General features: G+C 45.9%; 1 protein-coding gene across 5 annotated transcripts in view; it reads left to right on the forward strand.

Annotated features, from left to right (window-relative positions):
* Window positions 1-24,714, forward strand: part of PIH1D1 (PIH1 domain containing 1) — a 44,953-nt gene that overhangs the window by 14,212 nt on the left and 6,027 nt on the right. For 4 of the 5 annotated variants that reach the window (XM_040327632.1, XM_040327633.1, XM_040327631.1 and 1 more), the window contains exons 6-9: window positions 3,523-3,604; window positions 4,687-4,783; window positions 21,045-21,092; window positions 22,437-22,527. In XM_040327632.1, the coding sequence (XP_040183566.1) occupies window positions 3,523-3,604; window positions 4,687-4,783; window positions 21,045-21,092; window positions 22,437-22,527 (318 nt within the window). The remainder of the gene's footprint in view (window positions 1-3,522; window positions 3,605-4,686; window positions 4,784-21,044; window positions 21,093-22,436; window positions 22,528-24,714) is intronic. The other variant, XM_040327635.1, reaches the window with a different exon arrangement.

Here is a 24,714-nt window from a genome sequence, read left to right on the forward strand (position 1 = left end):
GAGCGGTATGTATACCGCTCCTTTCCATTTAAAACAATGGGAAACCACTGTAATACCGCCCGCAATGCGCCTCTGCAGAGGCGCATTGCGGGCGGTATTAACCCTTTATCGGCCGCTAGCGCGGGTTAATACCGCACCGCTAGCGGCTGAATCCTGCGGCAATACATTTATGTATATCAAATTGTCTTGCGTGTATTTATACTTTTTCCCTGGTAGCGGATACTGTCCTGAAGAAGCATTCCTGTGAAACATGTTGAGGAATAACAGTTATCTATGAAATTCTCCTGTACACTAAGGAATGATATGTATGATTTTAAGTAGTGTTGGGTGACCATTTCGGGCCGAGCAAAAGTTTGGCCCGAATTTTGCCTGTTCGGCAAACACCTGAATTTGCGGGGAGCTGCAGTGTGCATTTTTAGACCTGATTGGGCAAAGCTCTGCCCAATCGGGCACAGTGAACGCTGGTTGTTAAGGAGTGGGGCATCCTTAAGTCATCAGCTGTCAATCGGTTTTCCCGCTGACAGCTGAATAAAAAAAAAAAAGAATTTCCGGCAATACATTTTTTTGTATTTTTTATTTTATTTTTATTTTTTAATGGCATGGAGTCCCCCCACTCAAGCCATACTAGGCCATTCGCGTCTGGTATGGATTGTAAGGGAAGCCCCACTCCAAAATGTAGAAAAAATGGCGTGGGGCCTCCCCCCCTCAAATCCATACCAGACCTTTTATGTGAGCATGCAGCCGGGCGAGCCATGAAAGTGGGGGGGGGGGGGGGGCAAACGCGCCCCCAACCTTCCTGAACTAAACCATGCAACATGCCCTCAACAAGGGGGGTGCCCCCAGATTCCGCCCCCTCCCCATGTGAATAAGTATGAGACTGAGCAAAAGGGAACAAAGATCGTACAAGAGTTTTTGACAATTTCTTTAATAAAAAATAAATAAAATCCCTTTTGAGGAATAGGGAGTTCACCCCGGAACCCCCCCCCCCCCCCCCCCCTCCATGCTTTTGAATGGTGGTCCAACAAGGGCCATTTGCGGATTGCTGTCCAAAAGATTGCTGATAGAAAAATACCAATTACCGGACTCTGAACTCTTTAGATATACTCAAATATACTGTTATATGCAAACCCTATCGCGCAAAGGCGACCTTACAACTGTGGAAAATATGTGTCGCCAATATGACAAACTTCGAGGTCACTTATCCACAATATACACTATTTTAACGCATGTCTCAGGAAAACTGACTTGCATGACCCAATGGGAACAAGATATCCAGGAAACCCTGGAACTTGAGGAATGGCACTCGATAGCAATGGCAGCTAGGTCACTGATCAACACTTAAATCGGAGAAGCGGATTACAAGGTTTTATTGCGGTGGTACTTGGTGCCAGCTAGACTGGCCACTTTTGTTCCCGGGGCTTCTTCTAAGTGCTTTCGGGGCTGTAGTCAGGAAGGGACGCCATACCATATACCGTATTTATTGGTGTATACCGCGCACTTTTTTGCCATGAAAATCAGGGCAAAATCGTGGGTGCGCGATATACGCCAATACCCGCTTCCCGCGCTTAGTTTGAATGCCTGCGCCGACATATACCGAGCGCAGTACACTCGGGTACATTCTGCCAGGCTCGGCTTCGCTCGTAGTCACGCTCTGTGACGTTTATGCGTGAGAAGCCGAGCATGGCCGAATATACCCGAGTGTACTGTGCTCGTTCAAACTGAGCGTGGGAATTTGACAGGGAGACAGCGTGGGAGAAGCCTGGAGGACACCACCGAAGCCGCAGACAGACGCCGGACCGGACGAGGCCGCCGATGGACGCCAGGCAAGACACGAAAACTGTGTAGTAAAATGTAATACTTTTTTTTTTTTTTACAGGATTTTAGGGTCAACATTAGGGGTGCGCGCTATACGCCGGAGCGCGCAATACCCCGATAAATACGGTATAAGTTAATTTGAACGCTCACCCAGATTAACCTGACCAGTTCCCCGAGGTACGCACTCTTGGGTTGCAAGGTAGAGGAAACCTCCAAAACCCAAAGACGGCTCCTTGCGATCATATTTGTATCGGCCAAAATCGCAATTGCTAAGAACTGGAAGTCAGCAGTCATACCATTTGACCAACTTAAACTTTCTTGGCTCATGTTAAATGAAAGACTGACGGCAATTGTGCAGCATAAAATAAAGCAGTTTAATAAAATATGGGACCCATGGATCAGATACTTGACAAATGATCCCCAGACAATTACTGATTAGGGCTTTTCCTGGTGGGTGTATCACAGTACGTGGAGTCCTCACCTCCCCCGCCCCCCCCCCCCCCCCCCCCCCCCCCCCCCCCCCCCCCCTGTTTCCTAAACACTTTTAACCATCAGTCCCTCCCCTCACGCCAGGGCACTAGGTGTAATTCTAGACTATGACTTGTGATTCCAGCCTCAAGTCCAATCGTCAAAAGTTTGTAGAATTCACCTCCATAACATCTCTAAAATCTGCCCCTTTTTAACAAATGAAACCACCAAACTCCTAATTCACTCCCTTGTTATCTCTCACCTTGACTATTGCAACTCCCTTCTTATTGGCCTACCTCTCTATAGGCTACCCCCTCTTCAGTCTATCATGAATGCTGCTGCCAGACTTATCCACCTTACCAACCGCTCAGTGTCTGCCAAACCTCTCCTCCAATCCCTACACTGGCTCCCTATCACCCAGTGAATTAAATTCAAAATACTAACCACAACCTACAAAGCCATCCACAAATCTGCCCCGAGCTACATCACCAATCTTGTCTGCAAACATATCCCAAACCGTCCTCTTCCCTCTTCTCAAGACCTCCTACTGTCAAGCTCTCGTCTCCTCCTCCCATGCTCGTCTCCAGGATTTCTCCAGAGCCTCTCCCATCCTCTGGAACTCGCTACCTCAACCTGTCCGGCTATCCCCTACTCTTGCTACCTTCAGGTGATCCCTGAAAACTCACCTCTTCAGGGAAGCCTATCACGTCTCCAACTAATCTTTTACCACTTCCATCAGCTCATTCCCCACAGTTACAACCTTTTGTGCCACCTGCCTCACCCTATTAGATTGTAAGCTCTTCTGAGAAGGGCCCTCTTAATCCTCTTGTATTTTATTGTATTGTAACTGTATTGTCTCCCTTTTATATTATAAAGCGCTGCATAAATTGTTGGCGCTATATAAATCCTGTATAATAATATAAGCCTTCAAAATTGGCACTTTTCAAGTCCGTGTCCCATAGACTTTAATGGGGTTCGATGTTCGGGTCCGAACTATTTCTATGTTTGGGAGTTCTGTGTCGAACCGATCCGAGCGGTGTTCAGCCCATCTCTAATTATAAGTAATGTGCCTTGCTCTCTGTCTAGTTTTTAATCAGTTGTATTAATAAAGTGTAATATGAGTTATTCTTCTTGCAATGTTTAATTATGTATTATTTGGTGTGTTACTTTTTGGGGCATCCTAAAAGTCCATGTGACCTTTTATGGAATTTGATGAACTGTATTTCTTCTTTTTTTCAGAATAATGAACTTTTTAGGGAATTCTTCATCACAGTGGCAATGGAAGGGTTAGAAAACAAATATGCGCTGGAACTTTCTAGAGGTAATAAACTGAACTGTTGTCTTTCTCATACCACCTAATTATTAGTAACACTAATAATTTAGTTATGATACATAATATTTTAATAAAAATAGAACAAGCTCAAAATCGCCAATATCTTTGGTACAAGTAAAGAATTTAAAGATACAGCATAATGGGGAAGCTGATTTCCCCCCCCCCCCCCCCCTCCCCATATTCCAGTCGTTGCTTCTAACTGAAGGATTTTAAGGAAAATTTTTACTTGATGTATTTTAAAGTCAGCAGTGGCGTAATGCTGCATTTTATCTTGAGCTAGAGCTTCCCTGGCAATGTTTGTGTATGTTCGGATCATCACCACAGGCTTCTTACCAATGGTAGCATTTCTATCCGCGGATCTCTGCACCCGGACATTCCTAGTTCCAATTGGACTGTGGTATATTACTAAACACTCCCCTTCCATTGAAGCCTGCTTTGATATATATTCTAGGCTAATCTATTAATATTAGTGGTACATTCTAGACAACCTATACGTATTGTGATGGTGACAGAATCTTATCACAAAAGCAATAAACAAGGCTCCTTTTGGAAGTTATAGCTACTTACATTAAACCATTTATCTTATTCCTTTTGTTTAAACACGCCGTGCCCTCGGACACAAGATTTTACTAGCTTCTGAAGAAGTGGTCCTCGCGAAACATGACAAGCTAAACAATTTTCTTGCTATATAATACGGTCGTACACGCCCTTTGTGATGTGTGCTGACATCCTCGGACCATTGAAAAATGTTGTCAGTGTAGTCATACTGCAGTTTTTTTTTTTTTTAGCTTTGATTCCTTTCTTTTTCTTTTTTTAATTATGTATTAATTTGCTAATAAAAATATTTTCTATTTTCATATAATTGGTGCCTACAAAGTCCATTCTTTTCACTTCTAACATTGATCCTTGCAATGTATATTGTTGTATTTTTTTCTCAAGAAAGCAATGTTTCTTTTTCTTTAAAGTAATAATGTTCGGTAATGCTACCAAATTATGTATTGATTCCTGTGATGTGTTCTCTTAAAATATATAAAAATAAGTAAATAAAAACCTTCCCCTGTCTCTTACAGAATGGCGAATGCTGAAAAATCGAAAGTTCATGGGATCCATATTCGATCAAAATATAAGAACAACTTCCAAACCTATGATTCAAGAGATGGATACAAAGTAAGCTCCTAAAATGCTTCTATTAATTGATACTGCATGTTAAGGGTTACAATTCATACACGCAATCAATGTCGAATTCCCAAATAGGCATAGTCAGTACTGACCTATGGGCCCTGCGACAACTGATCAAAATAATATTGATTTGATCTTGAAAGAAAATTACTATTGTAAAATTGTTTCAAAAGATAACAAAAATGATTCAACTGAAAGAAATTAAAACTTTACGTTAAAGATTAGCGTGAAAATACTGTATTAATGGAATGTACCCAATACCAACTTAAAGGGTTAGTTCACCTTTAAAATAAAATCCCATATTCTTGTAAAGTTGCCCATATGGGTAAAAAGTGCTGTGCAGCATTGTAAACAGTTGTAATTTCATATCTCCTGCAAAAATGCTAGTTCTGGTTTTCTATAATTCAAAAGCTGTAAAAACATTCTCTGTATCTGTACCTCCTCAGGCAGTACGTTTAACAGTCTCCTCTCACTGGACTTCCCGTGTCCCATGATTCATAGCACTTCTCGTCCTTCCCCTGCTCGCTCCCTGCAGTATTTTGTCCCACTCCCAGAGCAGGAGAAGTAGTCATGTGAAAATGGTCATGTGATCCTCCTGTCTCCATCTTTTCCCATGCTGTGGAAAGCCCCTCATGGTATTACACAGGCAGCCCCTGTCATATCATAACGGAGAGAAACAAAATGGGGGAATTAAAAACAGATAACAGGAGAACCGATAACACTGCTTCAGAAGCCATAAGCACTAGACAGTGTGAATACGGCCAATGGTTTGTGTGGTGGAGGTGCTGATAAGATATATATGTATGTAAATGCCAGTGCTCTCTACTGAACAAGTTTATGGAGCACCTTCTCTAAACACAAAAAAAAGCTAGTCCGAGGAATGCTTATAAGTGCTGTGAATGGAATCCATTGATTTATAATGTTCTGGTTTTGCAGAGCATAAATACTTTCTATGCATGGCTTACTGTCGCTGTATCTCCTGGCTTAGATACGCTTTTCAATTGCAACTAAATGCTTATTGGCCCTTTGGCAACTTCTGAATGAAATATGTAATGGAGAACTGCATACTGTGGTTGGATCACTATTTCTCAGCTGTGTCCATACTCCTGGTGGATTAACCCTTCCGCTGCCAAAGCCATGCAGGGGTCCACACATAATCTGGTGGCTGCAGCAATGGGGATTGTGTGTGTGTGTGTGTGTGTGTGTGTGTGTGTGTGTGTGTGTGAAACTGACAGGCAAATGAACCCTTCCTGTCAGGTGAACACATTTGCTGCGCTGCCGTCCCATCTCTCCTCTCTGTCCCCCCCCACAGTTACAGCGGGCCAGGGAACGACATGATGGGTGCTGGGGAGGGGGGCAGACACACAGCCGCTCTCCTCCCCTTCTTGCTGTGGCCTGGAAAGCAACGTCTATGATGTCACTTCCAGGTCAGCCTCTCTGTCCCTGGATAGCTCTCATTCTTCTCATTTCCCTCTTCCCGCCTCTCACTTTTTTTCTCTCTCTCCCTCTCTCTCTCCCTCTCCCTCTCCCTTTACAACTTTATATACTCCCCATCCCGTGTCGTCCTCCTCCAGTCCCATCACTTCCATCCCACGTCCTCGTCCTCCTCAATCCCACATCATTCTCCTCCATCTCCTCCTCCAGTCCCATTCTTCTCTATCCTACGTCCTCCTCCTTCTCCATTCCATGTCCTCTTCCATCCCACATTCTCCTCCTTTTCCATCTCCTCCTACAGTCCTATTCTTCTCCATACGATGTCCTCCTCCTCCTCCTCCTCCTCCTTCTCCTTCCCCTTTAATCCCACCTCTTCAATCCCATGTCCTGATGAAGAAGCCAGTGTAAGCATGGTTGGGTATGAAATCCTGGCTGAAGATGCTGTACGTTTTTCTTATTCTGACAGCCATTTCAGGAGTGCCCACTAATCCTCCCCCATGTCCATTCTCTCCACCACTTTGCCGAGCCTGGCCCTGTAATGTCGCAATCCCGCTAAAAGTTGCTGATCGCCGCCATTACTAGTAAAAAAAAAAAAAAAAAAGCCAAAAATCTATCCCCTAGTTTGTAGACGCTATAACTTTTGCGCAAATCGATTAATATACGCTTATTTTTTGTTTTTTCAAAGGTGAATAAGGTAAATAAAGGTGATAAAAAAACACCAAAAGAAAGCTCTATTTGTGGGGGGAAAAGGGAAGTTTTTGTTTGGGTACAGCATCGCACGGCAGCGCAATTGTCAGTTAAAGTAACGCAATGCCGTATCACATGAAATGGCCTGATCATTGAGGGGTAAAACCTTCCGGGACTGAAGTGGTTAAATAGCCGCTCTCAGGCGCAGCTTTAAACACAAAGATATAGGTTTAGATGGGTGAGAGAAGTGTATGTGGGGGAAGGAGGGATGGGTGCTTATGTACCATCTTACTGTTCCCTGCTTTTCCTCATCAAAAATAGGCTATTGCAGTACTGCAGGGTTCGACAAACCCCCGGGCGCCATGTCGAAGAATTGGCGACCTGGGGCAGCACAGCTGGGGGTATCCTGTGTCTCCATGCACCACCCCCCCCCCCCCCCCCCCCCCTCTGCCGTGCAATCGTGTCGGGCCGGCCGGTAATTGAGGCCGCAGCTTTTCGGCCTTCTGCAGGCCTATGTTCTGTGATCTGGTGCCATCTTGTGGTGGCTGTTGTGACAAAAAACTAACAAACAGCAATGCTAATGCTAATGGTGCTTACTGCCTGTGTTTGCAGCCGTCATTAGGAGCCTTTTGCCTAATGGTGAGTGTGGGGTGGCTGGTTTAAAGAGCTTCATATAGCCTTTTTTTTTTTTTTGTAATAGCTTTTATTTCTAATAATTTTTTTTTTTTTTAAGCAATAATTTTTCAGCAAAAAAAAAAAATTAGAACCCCCAAACATTATGGCCCGGATTCACATACATCGGCGCATAGTTATACCGGCGTAGCGTATCGAATATACGCTACACCGACGTAGCGCAGAGCGGTAAGCACTTGCTCCCAACGTTGCGCTGGCGTAACGTAAATTCGTAGGCGTAAGCCAGCCTAATTCAAAGTAGGTGGAAGTGGGCGTGATCCATTTAAATGAAGCGTGACCCCATGCAAATGATGGAACGAACGGCGCATGTGCCATCCCGTGGACGCATCCCAGTGCGCATGCTCAGAATCACTTCGAAAATACTCCCTAAGATACGTCGAATCACTGCCTACGACGTGAACGTAACCTACCCCCAGCACTATTCACGTACTACGTAAACTACGTAAAAAACGACGGCTGTGTTCCCTGGTGCAGCCATTTGCATTGAGGGTGCTGACTTACAACTGCTATATGAGTCATAACTTTACGCCGGACATACGACTTACGTAAACCGCGTATATTAATGCGCCGGGCGCAAGTACGTTCGTGAATCGGCGTATCTCACTCATTTGCATATTCAATCAATGGGAGCGCCCCTTGCGGCCAGCATAAATATGCGCCCACGATACGACGGCGTAGGAAACTTACGTCGGTCGGAAGAAGCCTATTTTCAGGCGTATCTAGTTCTGTGGGCACGGCGCACAGATACGACGGCGCACATTTACACTTACGCTGCGTATCTCGAGATACGTCGGCATAAGTGCTACGTGAATCCGGGCCCCAATATTTATTTTCTAGCACCCTATAGAATAAAATGGCGGTCATTGTAATACTTTCTGTCACACCATATTTGCGCATCGGTCTTACAAGCGTGAAAGATAATGTTACGCCGAGTAAAATGATACCCAACATGTCACGCTTCAAAATTTTATCCGCTCGTGGAATGGCAACAAACTTTTACCCTTTAAAATCTCCATAGGCGACGTTTAAAAAAATTCTACAGGTTGCATGTTTTGAGTTACAGAGGAGGTCTAGGGCTAGAATTATTGCTCTCGCTCTACCAATTGCGGCGATACCTAACTTTTGTGTGGTTTGAACACCACTTCCATATTCCGGCGCTACTCATGTATGCGTTCGCTTCTGCACACGAGGTGGGACGGAGCGCGTTCCTGGCTCCTAACTTTTTGAGCTGGCTCCTAGATTCCAAGCAAATTTGCCAAGCCCTGCAGTACTGCATCAATACTACTTCAGTCTTGCAGACATGGCAACAGTGTATGGCTCCTCCAAGTGCTACAGGGATTCTAGAGAGCAAAATAAGTTGTGAGAGATCTAAGGAAAAAAAGAAAGAGCTAGAAAAAGAGTTGTCTCTGTGAGATAGATATAGATATATATCTGACATAATGGGAAATTGTGTTTTATCACTTGCAATTTACCATTCTCATTCCTGTTATTACCACATAGTAATGATACAGAATTTATTCATATCATTAAACTTGAGCAGTTAACTGCTAGTGCACGTGCTAGCCAAGCCCCTCCTACACAGGCACACAGTGAATGCAATGATTCATGGGAATTGTAGTTTATTATAAACTAATTGAACTACAGTCCCAGAGGGCATTGCCAGAAGGTAGCTGGAATCAAAGCTCTGAATGCATTTTTTTAAATTACACAAAAAATTAGCTGTCCAGAACACAGAGGTAAAAATGATTATGCACATTGTGATTGTCATCAATATTGGGCATTATTTATTAAGGAATTAAAATTTTAGTTCTGAAGTTGAACTTGCGCTTTAAAGTACATAAACCATAGACATCAGGCTTTTTATGCATGAAGGTAAAAAAAAACTTCTGTTTGCAGCAGCCACACCACTACCCACCTGGGCCCCATCGTGATCCAGCGATGTGCACGAGAACCTCGGCTCTCCGAGGACTCTCCCACCTCATTGGCTGAGACCGCAGCAGAAGCCATTGGCTGAGACCGCAGCAGAAGCCATTGGCTTCAGCTTCTGTTAATCACAGCCAGTGAGTCAATGAACACAGCTATTAGAGGGGATGATAAGGGACTATATACAAGATTTTAGTAATGAAAACTGTTTAATTGGTTTGGCAAGAACGATTCTTCATGAATCCATGATGAATACTACCAATCTATTAACCTTCTCCGAAGAAGTGAGCTGCCATCTAGATAAAGGCAGGCCTGTAGATGTGGTGTATTTGGATTTTGCAAAGGCATTTGACACAGTTCCCCACAAACGTTTACTGTACAAACTGAGGTCTGTCGGCATGGACCATAAGGTGAGTACTTGGATTGAAGACTGGATACAGGGGTGAGCCCAAAGGGTGGTTATAAATGGAAAGTACTCGGTATAGCCTGGTGTGGAAAGTGGGGTCCCCAAAGGGTCTGTCCTGGAACCAATCCTGTTTAATTTATTCATAAACCATCTAGAGTATGGAAAAAACAGCTCATTATCAGTATTTGCGGACGATTCTAAGCTAAGCAGGGCAATAACTTCTATACACGATGTGGGAACCTTACAAGAACTAAACAAAACAGTGGGGTGGGCAATTACATGGCAAATTAGGTTTAATGTTGAAAAAATGTAAGGTAATGCATTTGGGTACCAAAAATACGAACGCAAGTTACTCGCTAGGGGGAGAACCTCTGGGGGTATATAGAATGGAAAAGGACCTGGGGGTCCTAGTAGATGACCGGCTTAGCATTGGCATGCAATGCCAGGCTGCTACAAGCAAAGCCAACAGAGTATTGGCATGCATTAAAAGGGGATTCATTCCAGAGATAAAATAATAATTCTCCCACTCTACAAGACTCTGGTCCGGCCGCACCTAGAGTATGCTGTCCAGTTCTGGGCTCCAGTCCTCAGGAAGGATGTGCTGGAACTAGAGAGAGTCCAGAGATGGGCAACAAAGCTCAAAAAGGGGCTGGAGGATCTCTGCTATGGGGAAAGACTACAAGCATTGAACTTATTCTCTCTAGAAAATAAACGCTTGAGAGGCGATATGTAAAAAGTACTGGCGACCCTAGCCTAGGGGATTTTTTTTTTTTTTTTTTTTTTTCAGTGAAAGGGAATTTAAAAAGACACATGGCCATTCACTAAAATTGGAAGAGAAGTGGTTTAAAGGGGATGTAAACCCTGTGTTTTTTCACCTTAGTGCATCTTTTGCATTAAGGTGAAAAAACACCTAGAAGAGACATCCCCCCCCCCCCCCCCATTTTACTTTCGGCTGGGATGCGCTGTCCCTATCTCCACAGGTTCCCGGCTCTTAATTGGATAGATTGATAGCAGTGCAGCCATTGGCTCCCACTGCTGTCAATCAAATTTGACACACCACATCTCAGATCGAGGTAAAGAGCCTCAGATGGCGGGTCTTTACTACGTGATCAGTTTTGTCCAATCGCAGTGTAAACAGGAAAAGCCATGTATTGGCTTTTCCTTTACTTGCACCGACAGATACGAGTAGAGGAGAGCCGATCGGCTGCTCTCCTGACGGGGGGGGTCTGCACTGACCCATGGCCAATAAGGATGACCACCAGGTAAGCCCACTAGAGCCCACCAGGGATGGCAATCATTGCCCATAAGGGATGGCACTCTGTGCCCATCAGTAATGCCTGCCAGCGCCTCTGATCATTGACATCTATCAGTGACGCCTATGAGTGCCCATTAGTGCCACCTATAAGTGCCCATCAGTGCTGTATATCGGTGCCCATCAGTCATGCTTATCAGTGCTGCCTATAAGTGCCACCTCATAAGTTTCAATCAGTGCAGCCTCCTTAGTGCCCATCAGTGAAGGAGAAAACTTACTTATTTACAAAGTTTTGTAACAGAAACAAACTTTTTTTTCTCATTTTTTGGCCTTTTTTTATTTGTAGTGCAAAAAATAAAACCCCCCAGAGGTGATCAAATACCACCAAAAGAAAGTTCTGTTTGGGTACATCATCGCATGACCGTGCAATTGTCATTAAAAATGTCATCAAAATTGGTCTAGGCAGGAAAGCGTTATAAGTGCCCTGTACTGAAGTGGTTGAACTGTCAGAATGGCAAGGATGTGGAATTCTCTTCCACAAGCAGTAGGGGTGCAACGGATCAAAAAACTCACGGTTCGGATCGTTCCTCGGATCAGGAGTCACGGATCGGATCATTTTTCGGATCGGCAAAAAAAAAAAAATCTCCTCCACTGTAATATCCACATGTCCCCCCCCCCCACCAACTATAGTACCCCCTCAGTGCAGACACCCCCCCTCCTCTCAGTACAGTGACCCCCTCCTTAGTACAGTGACCCCCCCCCTCCTCAGTGACCCCCCCCTCCTCAGTGACCCCCCCCCTCCTCACACTGACCCCCCCCTTCCTCACATTGATCCCCCCCCTCCGTACAGTGATCCCCCTCCTCCGTACAGTGATCCCCCCCTCAGTACAGTGACCCCCCTCGGTAGTGACCCCCCCTCCTCAGTACAGTGACCCCTCCTCAGTACCGTGACCCCCCTCAGTAGTGACCCCTCCTCAGTACCGTGACCCCCCTCCTCAGTACAGTGACCCCCCCTCCTCAGTACAGTGACCCCCCCCCTCCTCAGTACAGTGACCCCCCCCTCCTCAGTAGTGACCCCCCCTCCTCAGTACAGTGACCCCCCCTCCTCAGTACAGTGACCCCCCCCTCCTCAGTACAGTGAACCCCCCTCCTCAGTACAGTGACCCCCCCCTCAGCTAGTACCGACAGGCACTCCCCGAGCGGTGTGTCCGAGTGCGGGCTCCTCCTCTGTGGGTGTAAACAGAGGAGGGCTGCCGACGGGTGTACCAAGATGGCCGCGGCTCCGGAGATAGGCCGAAGCCGCGGCCTTTCCTAATGTTACGGCGGCGGCTCCGGAGCTAGGCCGTAACATTAGGAAAGGCTGCGGCTTCGGCCTAGCTCCGGAGCCGCCGCCGTAACATTAGGAAAGGCCGCGGCTTCGGCCTAGCTCCGGAGCCGTGGCAATCCGCGGATCACAGTGTGATCCGATCCGAAGGGGGTGACCCGTTCGGATCACGGATCAACTGTGATCCGTTGCACCCCTAACAAGCAGTGGCATCAGCAGGTAGCGCCGATAGTTTCAAAAAACTATTAGATGGGCAGCTTGACAAACACAACTTACTGGAGTATACAATGTACTATTGACATAAAAACAACACACACACATCATAGGTTGGACTGGTGTCGTTTTTTTTATTTTTTTCCAGCCTCACCAACTATGTAGAGGTGGCAGGGCCGAGTCGCGGCTCATTGTGTGTGAATGGACATGCAGAGCAGTGGCTCAGGAGCACGTCTGCTTGGGTGCCCCCTATATCAAGCTGCTTGCTCTTAGAGCATTCAGCAAGAGGGAGGGGCTAGGAGCACTGGTGAGGGACCCAAGAAGAGGAGGATTTGGGGCTGCTCTGTGAAAAAACACTACACAGAGCAAGTAAGTATCAGAGGCATTAGAGAATAAAATAGCAGTCGTTGCAATATTTTTTGTCACACGATTTTTGTGCAGCAATTTTTCTTTTTGAAAAAAAAAAATACACTTTAACGAGTTAAAAAAAAAGAACGCAATTTAACCCATTTTTTTTTTTTTTTTTGTAAAAGATGATGTTGCGTAGAGTAAATAGATACCCAATGTGTCATTCTCTAAAATTGTGCATGCTCGTGGAATGGTGCAAACTACTGTACTTAAAAATCTCCATGGGTGACCCTTTAAAAATGTCTACAGGGCTCACATATGTTTCCACCACTGCATGCGAGGACAGGAGCACTTTAAAAAAAAAAGTCTAATTATTATTTTGTTAGCAATAAAAAGTGATAAAAAAAATTTTTTTAATCGCAAGAAATATAAACCTCCTTTGTGATATCAATACATCATGACAGGTCCTTTTTTTATCTTTTGCTTTAAAAAAAGAAAAAAGTCTTGTTTACATGCTGGAGGAACAGGAAGTGACGTCAAGACATCTCTCTGGTCCTCCAAGGCCATAGAGATGAGCGGAGGCCATTTTGCCTTTACCCATCTCTATTGCAGGACACCGGCGCCGCCAGATGGGTCCCAGGATGCAGCAGGAGGGGTGCTTCTAAAAGTGATCCAGTGTCGAATTCGGCACTCTGACCTCTTTTATCTTGTAGAGATTTGCTGGCTGAAAAAAAACAATGCTGGGGTTATGGCATATTGCTGCAATCATAATCCTGTTATTCCACTTGCCAGCCAGGATGTCATTTGTCTATGGCCCGGTCAGCAAGTGATTATAGTTAACTTTAATGTCACATTAAAGCGGAGTGTCACCCAAAATAACATCTATATACGAGCACACTCCTTACACTACTAACATGTCCTGTAGCCATATCTTTTCTTTATCGTACATCACGGGACACAGAGCGGCATATTCATTACTATGTGGGTTATATGGAGTACCTTCAGGTGATGGACACTGGCAATCTCAAACAGAAAATGCCCCTCCCTATATAACCCCCTCCCATAGGAGGAGTACCTCAGTTTTTACGCCAGTGTCTTAGGTGTTGGTCATGGTTTAGCTCGCCTCCACATCCTTGGGATTAGGTGGGCTAACCGGTTCTGTCCAAAGGCCTCAGCGCTAAAGTGGTCAGTAACCGGACCCCAAACCAAAGGGGTATAGCCCATAATGCTTTTCTTTTTAGAGAGCTGGACCCTGGGCCCAGAACTTAGAAACCTTTGGGGGCCTAATGTTTCTGTTGCCAGAGTGCTATATGGGCCCAGGACAGTGGATCCTTCATAGGAACCCAGGGCCTGAAGGTCAATGCCCCACGGAGATGGGGGAAGATTGGGCCTCTTGCTTTGCAAAGTCCTGCGGCATGGAGCAGGTAAGTGAGGGGAAACTTGCGGAACTTGGTTCTTAGCAGGTTTTTCTGGGGGGTTCACAGGGGACATGCCTAAAGTTATGCGCTGCATCTGGCAAAGTAAGTCACATATCTTAAAGATAGGATGGCTCTATGTGTATTCCCCATAAAAGGTGAACTCCCTGGTAGTATTGTAAACATTGAGAAAGAAGCCTGTGTGTGTGTGTGTGTAAAGAGAGCTGTGCTTACCTGCAAAGCCTCCAGGCGATTGCTGCCATGGTTTTTTCCTCCTAGCCTGGAGACAGACAAACTGCCTCCTCGTGTGGTCTCCTTCCCCCCACACCCCCCCCCCCCCCGCCGGCGGGCGCGCGTCCCCGTGATATGGGCGCAATTTCGCGCCGTTAGCTGTGGGGGGAAGGGCGGGCCAGCATGTTAAAGGAAGGGGCGGCCCTTCCATTTGTTCCCAGCTCAGTGTATGCTGGAACTGAGAGAGGAAGAGACCAGAGCGGCAGCACGGGGCGCCGAGGACACACAGTGGCCGAAAACAGATATTACAGTCTTCATTAAGACTGTCCTGGAGCCTAGAGTTAGGCTGTTCTTTTCTATCTCAGCAGTTTTTTGGCAATACTACTAAGGGGGACAGAATGTTTTTTCTCTCTTGGGTTTGAGAAAAAAAAAACATTAAAGGGAAAAATGGCATTTTTATCCCCCAAACGGGTTTTTGGGCAATAATTATTTATAGTTCCAAACACCAATAAGTTAGCGGGCGTACCTCGGTATTGTACCATGGCGTCTGGTTCAGAGGGTACAGGAGGTGGGGATTCCCCCAGAGAGTCTGAGGTCTCGGACAAAGTTATGCCGCTGCTTTCCCGAGAGGGAGCCTTGACGGGACCATCGGGATCTGGGGCTGGAGCTGGCACGGGTCAGTCCAACCCTAGGGTGGTCACGGACGAGGTACTGTCCACCTCCTTAAAGGAGATGGAAAAAAGAATGGAAAAGATGATAGCCAAGGCTATGCGGGGCAGAAAACGGAATAGATCTCCGTCGCCCGAGCGTGGACCCTCAGAGGAGGAGGTCCTTTCCGCAGGGGAATTGGACGACCTCTTGGACAAGGACCAAGCAGGTTCGGGGATCGAGGATCCGGATACAGGGGAGTCTGGGGCAGCCTCCCAAGGGGAGAGCTGGTGGGTTCAAGCCTTAACGGACTTGGTCCATAGTGCATTCAACTTGCCAGTACCAGATCTCCAAGTATCGACTGTTTCAGCTTTGGGCTCACTAAAGGCGCCTCAAAACAACGCAGTTTTTCCGATCCATCCTCTGCTAGAGGAAGTTATGTTCCAAGATTGGACCAAGCCAGATAGAATCTTTTTACCACCTAAAAGATTCTCTGCCTTATATCCTATGGAAGATAAATTTTCCAAGAGATGGGCAACCCCGGCGGTGGACGCAGCCATCTCATGTGTTAACAAATCTTTAACATGCCCTGTAGAAAACATACAGGTGTTCAAGGATCCGGTTGATAAACGCTTGGAAGCACTACTTAAAAGCTCCTTCACTACTGCAGGGGCAGTAGTGCAGCCAGCTGTGGCTGCGATTGGGGTTGCACAAGCATTATCGGATCAAACTAAGCAGATGCTTAAACTTATACCTGCCCAGCAGGCAGAAGAATTTTCGGATGTCCCTAGGGCCATACGCTTTACGGTAGATGCGATTAAGGATTCTATCCAGCAAGCGTCACGTTTATCGTTATCCCTTATCCATATGAGAAGACTCTTATGGTTAAAGAGCTGGGAGGCCGAGCCCCCATGCAAGAAGCTCCTGGTAGGGTTCCCCTTCCATGGAGGACGACTCTTCGGAGAAGACCTGGATAAATACATTCAGACCATTTCAAGCGGCAAAAGTACTCTTTTGCCAACCAAGAAAAAGTTTCAGGGGCCTGCGTTTAAACGACAGCACTCCCCTGGGCAGGGGCCCTCTAATGCCAAACAGTATCGACGGCCTCCTGCAAGATCAAACTTTAACTTCAACAACAAATCGCAGGGACAGGCCGCTAGAGGCAAGAAGCAGTGGTTTCGCAAACCAGCAAAACCAGCCCCCAAGCCGACCTTATGAAGGGGCGCCCCCACCCACGAGGGTGGGGGGAAGGCTGCGTCTCTTTTCAGAGGTTTGGGAAGCCAGCATTCCCGACAGATGGGTACGGTCTTCCGTGGCTACGGGCTACAAACTAGACTTCCTAAAGTTTCCTCCTCCTCATTTCCAGGAGTCAAGGGTTCCAAACGATCCGGAGAAGGGAGCCGCATTAATGACGGCATTAAATCATCTACTCTTCCAGGAAGTAATGGTAGAGGTACCAGTCCTAGAACAAGGGCTAGGTTTCTACTCCAACCTATTCATCATCCCAAAGTCCAACGGAGATGTCAGGCCAATTTTGGACCTAAAGATGGTAAATGCATACCTAAAGGTCCGCTCATTTCAGATGGAATCCGTGCGGTCAGCAGCTGCCACACTCCAGAAGGACGACTTCATGGCATCCATAGACATAAAGGATGCCTACCTTCATGTTCCAATTTATCAGCCACATCAAAGATTTCTACGCTTTATGGTGGCTTCGCGTCATTTCCAATTCGTGGCGCTTCCCTTTGGGTTGGCTACGGCCCCCCGGGTGTTCACGAAGGTCCTAGCTCCAATCCTAGCCAGACTAAGGATCCAAGGGGTCACGATCCTAGCGTACCTGGACGACCTCCTAGTCATAGATCACTCGTCTCCTGGCTTGGAACGAGCAGTGGCCCTCACGGTCCAGTACCTCGAGAGGTTCGGCTGGGTCCTAAATCGAGAAAAGTCAGCATTCCAGCCCACAAGGCAGTTGGAATATCTCGGCATGAGGTTAGACACAGAACAACAAAGGGTGTTTCTACCTCTGATAAAGGTCAAAGCCATCAAGGTTTTAATCCTACTGGTTCTAAGCAAGAAAGAACCGACTATTCGCCTATGTATGCGGTTACTAGGCAATATGGTGGCCACATTCGAGGCGGTACCGTACGCCCAGAGCCACACTCGCATCCTGCAAGCAGCCATCCTGTCAGCATGGAGCAGGAGGCCACAGGCCTTAGATATCCCTTTGCCGCTCTCATCAAGAGTCCGACAAAGTCTGTGTTGGTGGTTAGACCCTCAGAATCTAGTGAAGGGCAAGTCTTTCAGCCCAGTGGCTTGGAAGATAGTAACCACGGACGCCAGCCTGACGGGCTGGGGAGCAATTTTGGATGGTTGCACTCGCCAGGGTACTTGGGCAAAGCCAGAGAGGCAGTTGCCCATCAACATCTTGGAGCTCAGAGCTGCTCGACTAGCCCTCAGGGCTTGGACGTCCAAATTGCAGGGGTTCCCGGTGAGAATTCAATCAGACAATGCCACGGCCGTGGCATACATAAATCACCAAGGGGGAACCAAGAGTCAAGCCACTCAGAGAGAGGTGAGCTTGATTCTCCTGTGGGCAGAGGCTCATGTGCCCTGCATATCGGCAATATTTATTCCAGGAGTGGACAACCTTCAGGCGGACTTCTTAAGTCGCCAGACTCTGTTGCCGGGGGAATGGTCTCTACATCCACAAATCTTTCAAGCACTCTGCCAAAGATGGGGAGTGCCGGACGTGGATGTCATGGCATCGAGACTCAACAAGAAGCTAGACAGGTTCATATCCCGTTCAAGGGATCCGATGGCCTGCGGAACCGATGCGCTGGTTTGCCCTTGGCATCAGTTCAAACTTCTTTATGTATTTCCCCCGCTCCAGTTACTACCCCGCCTGCTGCGCAGGATCAGGGTGGAGCACATACCAGTCATCCTGGTAGCTCCAGCATGGCCCAGAAGGGCATGGTATTCACTAATCCTGAAGATGGTAGTGGGAGACCCTTGGACTCTTCCTCTACGGCCAGACCTGCTATCGCAAGGTCCGATCCTCCACCCTGCCTTACGGCATCTAAATTTGACGGCCCGGAGGCTGAATCCCTGATTCTCAGGGGTAGAGGTCTGTCTCAAAAAGTAATCTCTACCCTAATCAGAGCCAGGATATTACAGGGTCTGGAAGGCCTATGTAGGCTGGTGTGAGTCCAAGCGATGGCTTTCTCGCAAGTTTACCATCGATAGAGTATTAAGTTTTCTCCAGCTAGGAGTGGACAAAGGACTGGCATTAAGCACAATCAAAGGACAGATTTCAGCTTTGTCAGTGTGGTTTCAGCGGCCGCTGGCCACCCACTCGCTAGTTAAGACCTTCCTTCAAGGGGTCTTACGTATTAATCCTCCAGTTAAATCCCCGCTTTGTCCGTGGGATTTAAATCTTGTTCTGTCAAGTTTACAGAAACAACCTTTTGAGCCGTTGGCTGAAATTCCTTTGGTTTTACTGACAAGGAAGTTAGTATTTTTGGTCGCCATAGTTTCCGCCAGAAGAGTATCGGAACTGGCAGCCTTATCCTGTAAGGAACCATATCTTATTTTACATAAGGACAAGGTCGTTCTCCGCCCTCATCCTTCCTTCCTACCGAAGGTTATATCCAGTTTTCATCTAAACCAGGATTTGGTATTACCATCCTTCTTTCCTAAACCTACTTCCAGAAAGGAAGGGTTGCTGCATACCTTGGATATTGTCAGGGCCATGAAGGCCTATCTTAAAGCTACAGAGAAGATCCGGAAAACAGATGTGTTGTTCATTTTACCGGATGGGCCCAAGAAGGGGCAGGCAGCTGCAAAATCCACCATCTCGAGGTGGATTAAACAGTTAATCACTCAGGCCTACGGCTTGAAGGGGTTGCCTCCTCCGTTATCATTAAAGGCTCATTCTACTAGGGCCATGGGCGCCTCCTGGGCAGCACACCACCAGATCTCTATGGCTCAAGTTTGCAAGGCGGCAACCTGGTCTTCTGTCCACACGTTTACAAAATTCTACCAGTTGGACGTAAGAAGGAATACTGATACAGCCTTTGGGCAGGCAGTGCTGCAGGCTGCAGTTTGAGACCCTCGGATTCCGGGGGGCTCCCCTTTGAGTTAAATTTAAAATTATTTTTTCTCAACTAAGTTGGATTTATTATGATTTGAGTATATCTCTAAATTAAATCCTTTTGTCTTTGGAAGATGTTCTCCCTCCCCTCATTGTAAGCATTGCTTTGGGACATCCCACATAGTAATGAATATGCCGCTCTGTGCCCCGTGATGTACGATAAAGAAAAAGAGATTTTTAATACAGCTTACCTGTAAAATCTTTTTCTTGGAGTATATCACGGGACACAGAGCTCCCACCCCTCTTATGGGGACCATTTTGGGAGGCATACTGCTTGCTACAAAACTGAGGTACTCCTCCTATGGGAGGGGGTTATATAGGGAGGGGCATTTCCTGTTTGAGATTGCCAGTGTCCATCACCTGAAGGTACTCCATATAACCCACATAGTAATGAATATGCCGCTCTGTGTCCCGTGATGTACTCCAAGAAAAAGATTTTACAGGTAAGCTGTATTAAAAATCTCTTTTTTTTTTTTTTCTGTTGTACAAACCGTATTATGGCAATTTCGGCCTCCGGGTACTCACTCCCGTGGGAGTAGGCGTTTCTATTCTGAGGCGCAATGTAATCTGAGAGTTCGCCCAGATGTGTCATGTTCTTCCGCAAAAGTTCCATCCGGCGGATATGGACCCCCTGTACTGTGCAGGCGCGGCACGAACCTCAACGGAGTTTCTGAAAGTAGCCGAACATGTAGAGCTGCGAGTCAGCTCTACACGGCTCCTGCACAGTCAGCTCTACATGGCTCCTAGTCATTGCGCAGGCGCATGTAGCGCTAATTTGCAGCTCTACATGTTGGGCTACTTTTGGAAACTCTGTTGAGGTTCATGCTGCGCCTGCGCAGTACAGGGGGTCCTTATCCGTTGTAAACCCTCGTGTTTTTTTTTACCTTAATGCATCCTATGCATTTAGGTGAAAAAACACCTTGCAGTGTCCGCCCCCCCTGACCCCTTGGTTTACTTACATGAGCCCCGAATGGGTGTGATCCTGCGTCGCTCTCTCCATGGCTTCTCGACTCTTCATTGGACAGAATGATAGCAGTGCAGCCATTGCCTCCCTGTCGATCAAATCCAATGACTCGACCGCCAGGAGGAGCCGCGACAGCCGCCGTGGGACCCCAGAACAGGTGGATCGGGGCCACTCTGTGCAAAACGAGCTGCACAGTGGAGTTAAGTATAATATGTTTGTTATTTAAAAAAAAAAACTGAACCTTTACAACCTCATTAAGCCTCATACACAGTATTATATTTTCTGCAGATTTTTGTCTACAGATTTACCAAAAACCACGTAGTACAAGGGCCTGCCTGATTGCATACAAATTGAAACTTTTAAGGTTTGACCTCATTATATGGTTTTGGTAAATCTGAAGACAAAAATCTAATAGTGTGTATGGGGGCTTAGTTTTTAGTTGGGGTTTAGCCGCTTTACCACATAAAATATCTGGCAAGTTACTCTTACACACCAGTTTAATTTTAGTAAAACACATAACATTTTTGGCATAGCAATAATTCTCTTGTTTCTTATTTGTAGGTCCTCACAACCAGTTGCAAGCAAAACTCTTATTTCTGAAGTCACAAGGTTTGTTTTTTTAACACCCTTAAAGAGTATTTCTACTTTCTGAAGCCAAATTGAGATGACGCCTATTTTATATGTGTTACATGTTCCTATTAGCATAACTTAAGAGAAGTGCGGCATTTAGAAAAAAAATGATACTCCCCTAGTTGAATGCTGCATCTGTCCCCGCAGGCTCTGCACTGAGCTGTGAGCAATCGGACTGCTGATCGCTCAGTTCTCAGCATTCTGCGAGTCGGGGGCTGTCAGTTTCCAGCTCTCTGCTCTGCTTTAGCCCACTGTAGGCTTAAAAAGGGTCACAGTAGTGCAGAACTAACTGCACTCTTGTGATCCGTAGGAGAGGTATAGTTAAAATAGCTTTGGCTATACTTCTCCTCCAAACAGGTAACTAATAAGTACTGTGTGCTGTGTACTTAAAAATCCTTGCATGCTCTCCTGCTTTGTAATGTTTAAATGAGTTGTAAAGGCAGAAGGTTTTTTTTATCTCAATGCATTGTATGCATTAAGATAAAGTCTTCTGTGTGCAGAAGTCTCCCCAGCACCCCCTAATATTTACCTGAGCCCCAGCAATGTCCGTAAGTCCCTTAGCCGTTCGAGACTCCCCCCCCCCCCCTCCCTGATTGGCTGAGACACAGCAGCGCTGCCATTGGCTTACACGGCTGTCAATCAAAGTTAGTTGGCCAATCAGGAGAGAGAGGGGGCGGGACCGAATGGCAGCTCCATGTATGGACACACACAGCTGCAGCTCGGCTCGGGGGGGCCCCCCACAGCAAGCAGCACTCAACAGGAGGGAGAGGCCAGGAGCAGCGAAGAGGGACCCAGGAAGAGGAGTATCCAGGCTGCTCTGTGCAAATCCATTGCAATTGAGCAGGTAAGTATGACATGTTTGTTGTTTTAATTTTTTTTAAAGGAGACTTTACTATCAATTTTAGATAATAATAATAAAGACTAAACTTTTTTCACTTTGGATCCAGTTAAGGAGTGTTCTATTCTTCTAACCCCTGTATTTTTTTTGTGTGTGTCTTATTGTGGAGATTTCCTTTCTCTTCCTATCCCATAGCTAAAACAGGAAGTAAGAAGAAATCCCTACAATCTGTGGATGTTACCAGGATTACGGGAACTAGTATCCCCCTGTAACGCTTATTTCCCTTAATCTTGTCCTGGTGCTACATGAGTCTCAGTGAGACAAATAATACAAATAAATCTCCCCAGTGGTTTTAGCTCTTCCAATTTTATTCCAAACTAAGAAAAATGTTGTCATGTGTGTCACCAGCACAAGACCAGACTTTGTTACCTTATGTTAAATGGATCTAGATTTATGACTTTTTTGCTATATGATTTAATTCTCAGCTCACCAGAGGTACCAGAATTTACAATAATTGCAGAGCCTTCGGAAGGGCACCCAACTTTTCTTGTGGCTGAAATATCTTTGCCTAAAGTGGTAAGTAATTTTGTTTTAGCTTTATTACAGTCTCTGAAGGTCCCTGTAGGCTTTAATTTGTTTTTGTTTGTTTCATAAATGTTTTCTTGAAAAAAAAGTTTCACAACATACAATATTAAAGACAGCAAAAAAAATAATCAAAAGAAGAAACCTGCATGGAGCATACATATAGGACCATAGTAGGTATGGGGATATGCCTATACCGATAGTCTTGCAGAGGAAACAATACACCGGAGGACACACAAAATCTAAAGCAATAATAACAATATGAGAGCATGTCTCACTTGTGTTTCTCATTCCCCTTGTTAGTTGCTCCCATTTAAAGCAGGCTCTGGTTTGTCAAATAAGGATCAAGAACAGCAAAAACAAAGAAGTAGAAACAGATAAGACCAAGAGGAGAGGCAGTGAGAAAGGGAAAAAATGTTGGGGGTGGTGGTAGAAGGAAAGGGGGGTCCAAATCTGTCATAAGCCATCCTAAAGCTTCTCCCGCAACCCATCTCCCGAATTCAAGGAGGGATGAGAGAGCAGTTTCGCTAGACTCTCGCGATCCGGTGAGCATAAAAAAGGAAAAAAACAAGTACAATTAATTGCTAACTGGTAGTAGAGGTAGCTATAAAAATTCTACAATTAGAAATTGTATTCGGCAGACGTCTTAAAACCCAGCCAACAAGCCCAGGTGGTGGTAAACCTAGATATCGTATCTTGTGCAATATATATCAATACCGCCATCTGCTCCATGCTATTGATCCTGCGGAACCATTCACACATTGTGGGGACAATGGTAGAATGCCAAAGACGAGGTATACATAATTTATCTGTATTAACCTGCGTCGGAAAAAAGTCCAACTTCAAAGATGCAATTTTAGTAATAATGTTGTGGACCTGAATCCAGAATGGCTGTAAACGGGTGCATGTCCGCCATATGTGGAGCATTGAACCAACAGCCTCACCACATCGACAACACTGACAGGATACTGAAGGATAACATTTGTGCAGTAAGGAAGGTGTGCAAATACCAACAGGTTAAAACATTATACCCTTATACCCATTTTCCTGTATGGATATATTTAACAAGCCCTTGTGGATGCATGTGAAAATGGTCTCACAGGCTTCTTCAGCGAGAGAAATGTCCAAGTCTCGCATCCAGGACTTACAGGCAGAAATAGAAAATGTTGAGGCAATATCTTGGAAAGAATTGTATAATGTAGATCTAACGGTTTACAGGTACAAAAAGCTTCCAAAGGCATCAGTGGTCTTGTCCACATTGACTTGGAACCCCGGGTGGTCAGAAAATTATAATTTTGGAGATAGGACCACTGCAAGAGCTCAAATTGCGGCAGGTGTCTGGGGATTAGTACGTCATGACTTTAGAACACCAGGGGAAAGGAAAATTAGACTGGCCGCACTCTGCCTCCTAATGTTCAAAGCAATTTAGCATAATTGATCTTGAGATTGAAAAGAGACCTGAACTGTTCCAAATCCCAAAGCAAGTTTGGTAGGGATAAGTGAGGTTCTGACAAAGAGCAATATCTCATCTGCAAAGGCGGCTACTTTATACATGTTGCTGTGTATTTCCAGCCCATCAATAGTGGGTTTGGACCACACTCTATTCAAGAACAGCTCAAGGAAGAAAACAGAATCAGCCCTGCCTCATGCCATTTCTCAAAGAGAAGATGTCTGAAAGATGACCATTCACATGTACTCTGACGGAATACAGCGCCTGAATGTTGCCAAGCATCTTAGGGAATAGGCCAATAGAGTTAAGGGTTGCTGCTAGATAATCCCATGCAACCCTGTCAAAGGCCCCCTCAGCGTCGAGTGAGCGAAGCCACGCCTTTTCTGCAAGGTCAACCAGTGATGGATAATCAGGGCCTTTATAGTGTTGTCATGGTACAAATCCCACTAGATCCTGAGAGATCAGAGAAGGTAGAAAGGGCAGCAGACAGCCAGGATTTTTGCATAAAGGTTCACGTCCACATTCAAAAGTGAAATGGGAAGATAATTAGCAACCAGGGTATCATCCTTCCCATCTTTAGGTAGCACAGCAATGTGTGCCTCCCAAGAGGTGGGGAGTACTGGGAGGGGAGGATGTCAAAGAGCAAAAGGTGGCCAGACATCACGGCTTTGCAATATCCATGAAGGTCTTATATTATTGAAGAGTCGGGCTGTCTGGACCAGGACTTCTGC

This window comes from Rana temporaria, chromosome 10 (assembly GCF_905171775.1).
Source record: "Rana temporaria chromosome 10, aRanTem1.1, whole genome shotgun sequence".
In the NCBI taxonomy this organism is placed as follows: domain Eukaryota; kingdom Metazoa; phylum Chordata; class Amphibia; order Anura; family Ranidae; genus Rana; species Rana temporaria.